At 34.3% G+C, this 6,816-nt stretch overlaps 2 protein-coding genes across 2 annotated transcripts; both read left to right on the forward strand.

Annotated features, from left to right (window-relative positions):
• The first annotated feature begins 721 nt into the window (after positions 1 to 721).
• LOC133289990 (cell wall / vacuolar inhibitor of fructosidase 1-like) lies at positions 722 to 1,255 on the forward strand. The gene has a single exon (XM_061488033.1). The coding sequence runs from the start codon at positions 722 to 724 to the stop codon at positions 1,253 to 1,255; it is 534 nt and encodes a 177-aa protein (XP_061344017.1).
• Positions 1,256 to 4,406: 3,151 nt separating this feature from the next.
• LOC133289989 (uncharacterized) lies at positions 4,407 to 6,799 on the forward strand (the record flags this gene model as incomplete). Its single annotated transcript, XM_061488032.1, has 1 exon — positions 4,407 to 6,799. A coding segment is annotated over exon 1 (2,393 nt), but the record flags the coding sequence as incomplete, so codon positions are not given.
• Between the last annotated feature and the right edge of the window lie 17 nt (positions 6,800 to 6,816).

Raw genomic sequence — 6,816 nt, forward strand, 5'->3', positions numbered from 1 at the left:
GGGCTTATCTAATCTCATATTGTATGAGAGAAAAAATCTTATGTCATAGATACATAGTGGTGGGACCCACCATATAAAAAATAAACAAAGAAAGAAAAGAGAAAATTGCATGATTATCGAAGGGTGTGTAGGAAAGAAAACTTATCTCATGTAACATGAGAATATTTTTTTTTCCAATATTTAATGATGTTATTAATTACTTCTCAAAATAATATTATTTTTTGAATAATTAAAAATAATATTACTTATATTAATGTAGTTTGACTAAAAACTATTTGTATAAAATTAATAGCCTATTCCCTGTACTCATTAATAGCGTAATAAATTATTTTTTAAGGCAATTTTAAATGCAATTAATTAATAATATCTTTAATTACTTCAAGAAGTCTTACAGAGTAAGTAATATTTAATAGTGTATTTAATTACTTCGGAAAGCAATAAAGATATTGTTTCATCCTACAAAAATATTGATTACTTACCAAATAAAGTATTATTGTATTAATAAATTAATAATATGATTAATTACCCAGATTGTCTTGTGATTTGACCGAATTTGGAGACAATTCCCTATTTAAATGCTGAAAGAAGAAGTAGTTCACACATCTTCACTCTGATTAATCTCAGTTTCTTAGAACTTTTTAGTTCTCTCTTTTCACTTTTTTCAGTTCATCCACTCACTTGAATTTTCTAGGCTTCAATTATTTGTCTTATTCTAACAAAGATGGCAAACTTGAAGCACCTATCTCTTATATGTAGCATTCTTGTTCTAGCTACAATTTCAATGCCACAAGGTCACTGCAGAGTTTTTCAGCCAAACGATGTGAAACTCATAGAGGAAACATGCAAGAATACATCACATCCTGATCTTTGCATTAAACTCCTTGAAGCAGACCCTCATAGCTCAAGTGCAGATGTCAACGACCTAGCACTAATATTGGTGAATGTAATCAAAGCCAAAGCAAATGATACCATGAACAAAATCAATGAACTTCTTAAAGGGGGTGCCGATGAGAAAGGCTTGTTGAGTTCATGTGCTAACAAGTACAAAGCAATTTTGGAAGGTGATGTTCCACTAGCCACTCAAGCTTTGCAATCTGGAAAACCCGAGGTGGCTGCATTTGAGGTAAGTCATTCTGTTGTTGAGGCCTTGTCTTGTGAGGACGACTTCACTGAAAAATCACCACTCTTCGATGAGAACAATGTCATGATTCATGCAGCAGAAGTGACAAGGGATATTATCATACAATTGCTATAGATACTCAAAGAGATCATGATGTCATTAACAATGTAGACATATAAATAAAAAATTCCTTATTATCTATTCCCTCACAATCCTTAAAGCGTTATTATCTATTCATACAAATAAAAAACCGTTTAGAAGTTATCAATTATAAATATTCAATGACAAATATGAAAAAGCAATTGAGATTCAATAATTTCGCCCAAAAACCATGTACACGGTGATTGTATTTTGAGGAAATAAATGTTGCCAAAAGAACCCATTTGGAATACTATTTATTAGAATCAATTACCAATTAATAATATATTAATTGCATTATTAGAAACCGTTTACGAAAAAATATTGCTCAATAATTTTTTTGTCTCATTATTCACGAACATTGTTTGGCCCACTATTTATTAGAACCAGTTAACTAGTTTATTACTCGTGCGATACACGAAAAAAAAAGTCAGTTTGTTTGTCTTCTAAGAGTTAACGTAAATTTTAAATAAAATTTATGAATAAAATTTTCTAAGACACAATTATTAAAGAAAATATTAAAAGATAAAATAGATAAGGGATTTCCAACTTAATATTGAATGGTGTCTATAATAGAATCTAAGAATATTACATTAGTGATTCCAAAAATCTGCAAAAATAAATCCTTTGAAAGAGATTTTAGGGGCATCTGTATCTATTTCTCAATCGCTACTCACTTTAATTTGCAGAAGATGAAGTATCAGTCATTGAATGAAAGTTCAGAAAAAAGAAGAAGGAATATCAGAATGTTTCAAAAAATAATCAGGATTAAGAGACTAACACGTAGTTTAAAAAAAAAATAAACTTCTCGATACATAAAAATTAAAAAGAGTCGATTGAAGTGTAGACACATGAATAATAAAAAATTTAATGACATACATAGTTTTACAATGAAGAATGTGTCTCTTCATTTTTTTTAGTTGAAGATGGTTTATCATACATATATTTTATTAAACTTTTTTTCGTAATCAAACAAAGGAATAAATATTTCCAAATTTCAAGTAATAAGCGAATTATTGTATATTAATTATTGCAGAAGATTAACTACATAAGACGAAGAAGAAAAACAAACACAAAAAATTTAGATTTTCTCCTGCCACCGGAGATAAAGTTATCTCCAGTGAGCTCAAAACGACGTCGTTGTGGGGGAGAAAGCAGTATTGTTTTTGTAATTATAATATATTGCAGGGTTATATTAGTCTTTGTCATTATAATTTTTTAATCTTATAACCCAAAACGACGTCGTTTTGAGCTCACTGAAGATAACTTTATCTCCGGTGACAGTAAAAATACTTTTCCCTTATATTAAATATCATAACGTCAAATAATTAATGTTTAACCTCGTGTTAAACATTAGACAATCGTACACAATTCACTACAAGAAAACGCACAAATGCCGACCGTTACACAGAGGCGGTTAAATGAAAACCGCGTGCAAAGAAGAGACAGAGGCGGTACTGTAGGCGTCTTACTTAAAGCAAGGCGGTCAAACTCCAACCGCCTGAAAATAATACTTCAAGGCTGTTATTATAACCGCATAGAAATAACATTTTGCAGCCTATTCACAAAAACCGCCTCATATTTCATCCATTACAGGCGGAAGGGCAGGCGTTTAAATAGTCTGCCTAAATAATTTTTTATTTGGAGGCGAAAAAATACATACCGCCTAAAATTGGATTGCACACGCGGTTTGTTAAACCGCCCATGAAATATATATGGGGGCGATTATTAAGGTGTTTAATTATAAGTAGCCTCTAAACGTTTTCAATCCCAGGCGGTTTGATGCATTGAGCCTCCATATATATGTAATGGGCGGTTATTAAAACGCCCACAAGATCTTAGTAATAGTTTAAATTAAAAAAAAATTAATTATTAAAATCTGGAGGCAGGATTCGAACTCATCCCTCTACATTACTTTGATTTCTCTAAACCAATTTGACCAACCGTAACAATTTAACAAAATGTCATACCTTATTGTTTTACTTGTTATCGTTAATGTTTTCTCCCAAAATTTTATAGAATTTCCCCCTCTTAACATTTCGTCCGTGTCATTTCCCCCTCTTTGTCTCCCCTCTCTGTCAAAAGCAAAACGAACCTCTCACTTATTCTGACTGTGAACATTTCGTCTGTATCTCTAGCGTGGTCGTCAACATTTCGTTTGTTCCTCCGCCGATTCGACAGTGAGTTCCCATTCGTCTGTCATTGCTGTGAAAGTTATCAATATATTGTTTAGTTAATAGATATATTATTTTCCCTTTTGCTGTTTGCCCTAGCAGAGCAGTCGTCGTCACCACCGCCGGCAACGCCGCCGCCGACTATCACCACTTCCTGTCTGACATTTAGGTCGTTGACAAGGCTCAGGTCAGTTCATATTCCACTTGCCTCTTTTTTCTCTTTCCGACATTTGATCTCGGAACCGCTGCATTTATTCACATCTCTTCCCCATTTTCATTCACGTCTTTGTTTTGCATTTTGCTTCCATTCCTTATATGTTAGGATGAAGGATTTTTGTATGTGTGTATTTATACACGTAAACACATAATTCAAAGGGATTCCACTAGCCCCATATCTAACAAATTAGATTATACTTAACAAAGTGCCCTAAAAACACTGTCATGTTATGTTAGCCAGCATGACAACCATATAATTTTTTGCCGTAGTTGGAATTGAGTTGCTCCACATAAATTATATTGATATAAAAATAAGTATATGCTAGAGAAGTATGATATAAATTCATTAGAAAAAGTATATAAACTTACTTTTGCCAAAAATGCTTAAGTGGGTGTCTATTTCTGGGGAAAATGACTTAAAGCTAGATGCTTTTCCTTGTCTACTTTTCTCTTTACCCGTAATCTGCATTTTCCTTATTAGGGATTCTCATCTCAGTTTTCAGTTTTTACTTTTCCCGTTTTGGGTTATCCTTTATTATTGTCATTAATGAAAAGAGTGAGAATGTGGTAGGCAGTGTGAGTAAGTAAGAGAAAGAGATCTTTTAGCTTTATTATAATAAAATAAAACCGACAACATGACTTAATTTTCCTAATAGGAGAGGTTACATTTACAATATATACAACTTACCCTAAATGAAAATAAGGAAACTAATTAGTTTGACCAAAATATTATATGATTTATTTACAGATCAGCAACAATGGATAAGTCTTGGATGAAAAAACCAAGAAATTCAATTGAGTATGTCGAAGGAGTTAGGGGATTTATTGATTTTTCCTTTCAACATAGTTCAATTGAAGGCAAAATATTATGCCCATGCTCACCGTGTGGTTTTAGAAAGTGGCTGTCTAAGGAAACAGTCTATGATCATTTGTTGTGTAAGAAATTCCCCGAAGGATACACCTTTTGGTTCTACCATGGAGAGTCGAAGGTTGCGTCAACTAGTAATGTTGGTGGTGGAGCACATTCTTATGGTGTTCAGGACCAGAATGTTGATGCAGATCCAATGTTTAACATGATCAATGATGCTTTTGGCATAAATAGGCAACACGACAATGAAGGTCAATTTCAATCAAACGAAAATAATGCAGAGGACGAGGGAACGACACAGAATGCTGCAACTGAAGAAGTAAGTGCAGATAAAGAATTTTATGAGGTAGCAAGAGATGGAGAACTACCATTGTATGAAGGGTGTGTTAAATATTCAAAGTTGTCATTCATTGTGAAGTTGTATCATATAAAGTGTTTATGTGGGATGACTGACAAATCCATGACTATGATATTAGAGTTACTGAAAGATGCTTTTGAACATGCAAATATTCCAGCTTCATTCTATGAGGCGAAGAAAATTATTACAAAGTTGGGACTGGACTACAAGAACATACATGCTTGTCCAAAAAATTGTATGTTGTATTGGGGAGAGGAAGATGAAAGTAGACAAAGTTGCAAGGTTTGCCATACCTCTAGATGGAAACCGCCCGTTAAAGAAGTAAGTGATGGTACATCTTCTCAACAAGGACAAAAGAAGCGTAACGTGGCTGCAAAAATCGTTCGCTACTTCCCACTCAAACCTCGTTTGCAGAGGTTATTTTTATCAACAAAGACAGCTGAAGATATGAGATGGCATGCGATCCCGAATGGTGCAAATGATGGCTTGATGAGACATCCTAGAGACTCTGAAGCATGGAAGAAGTTTGATGAGTTGCACACATCATTCTCTTCTGACCCACGAAGTGTTCGACTCGGTTTAGCCACTGATGATTTTAATCCTTTTGGTAATATGAGTTCCAATTACAGTATTTGGCCAGTCATTTTGATTCCTTACAACACCCCTCCATGGTTATGTATGAAGTCGACGTCTTTTATCATTTCAACCATCATCCCTGGTAAAAGAATGCCAGGGAATGACATCGATGTGTTTCTACAACCTTTGATAAAAGAGTTGAAAGAATTGTGGCAAGATGGTGTAGATGCTTATGACGCTTTCACACAGGAAAAGTTCAAACTATATGCAGCACTAATGTGGACGATAAGTGATTTTCCCGGGTTGGGAAATCTATCTGGCTGGAACACATACACCGGCCTAGCTTGTCCGTCATGCAACTTTGATTTTGAACCTTGTCGTCTTAATCATAGTAAGAAATGGTGTTTTATGGGTCATCGACGCTTTCTTGATCAAAGACATAGATTTAGGTTGAACAAGGTTCGATTTAATGGAAAGCAAGATCTGCGTAATCCTCCAAATTTGTTGTCTGGTTGTGCAATACTTGAACAAGTGCAGAATATTAATGTCACATTCGGCCGCAAAACTAATGTTATTGGAAGAGGAAAAAGAAGACGTGTTAGTGACCGTCACACAAATGGCAACACCCAGCAATGGAAAAAGAAGAGCATTTTTTTTGAACTTCCATATTGGAGGCATAATCTATTGCGTCACAATCTTGATGTGATGCACATTGAGAAGAATGTTTGTGACAATATCATTTTCACGTTGCTTAATGATTCCTCTAAGTCAAAAGATCATCTGAATGCTCGAAGAGATCTTAAAGTAATGGGTTGTAAGCATGATCTTTGGCCAGATGACAATGGAAAATATCCTCTAGCAATCTATACAATGAATAATCAAGGCAAGAAGATGTTTCTATCAACATTGAGGAATATCAGTGTACCAGATGGTTATGCAAGCAACATCTCTAGGTGCATTGATGTTGATTCTATGCGATTGAATGGAATGTTGAAAAGTCATGATTGTCATATATTGATTGAGAAATTACTCCCATTGGCCACACGAATAACATTGTCAGATAATGTTTCAAGAATTTTAATTGAGTTGTGTTCATTTTTCAAACAGTTGAGCGATAATGTGTTGAATGTTGCAAATTTGGATAAATTGCAACGTGAAGTTGTGCTCACGCTATGTCACATGGAAATGTTATTTCCTCCGTCATTCTTCACAGTCATGGTTCATTTGATCGTTCATCTTGTTGAGGAAGCCAAACTAGGAGGACCTGTTCAATATAGGTGGATGTATCCTATTGAGAGATATTTGGGACAACTTAAATCATATGTGCGTAATAGAGCTCGACCAGAAGGGTGTATAGCACAAGGTT

The sequence above is a fragment of the Gastrolobium bilobum genome, unplaced genomic scaffold, assembly GCF_033153095.1.
Source record: "Gastrolobium bilobum isolate Gb01-03AN ecotype WA unplaced genomic scaffold, APGP_CSIRO_Gbil_v1 utg701455, whole genome shotgun sequence".
Taxonomy (NCBI): Eukaryota; Viridiplantae; Streptophyta; class Magnoliopsida; order Fabales; family Fabaceae; genus Gastrolobium; species Gastrolobium bilobum.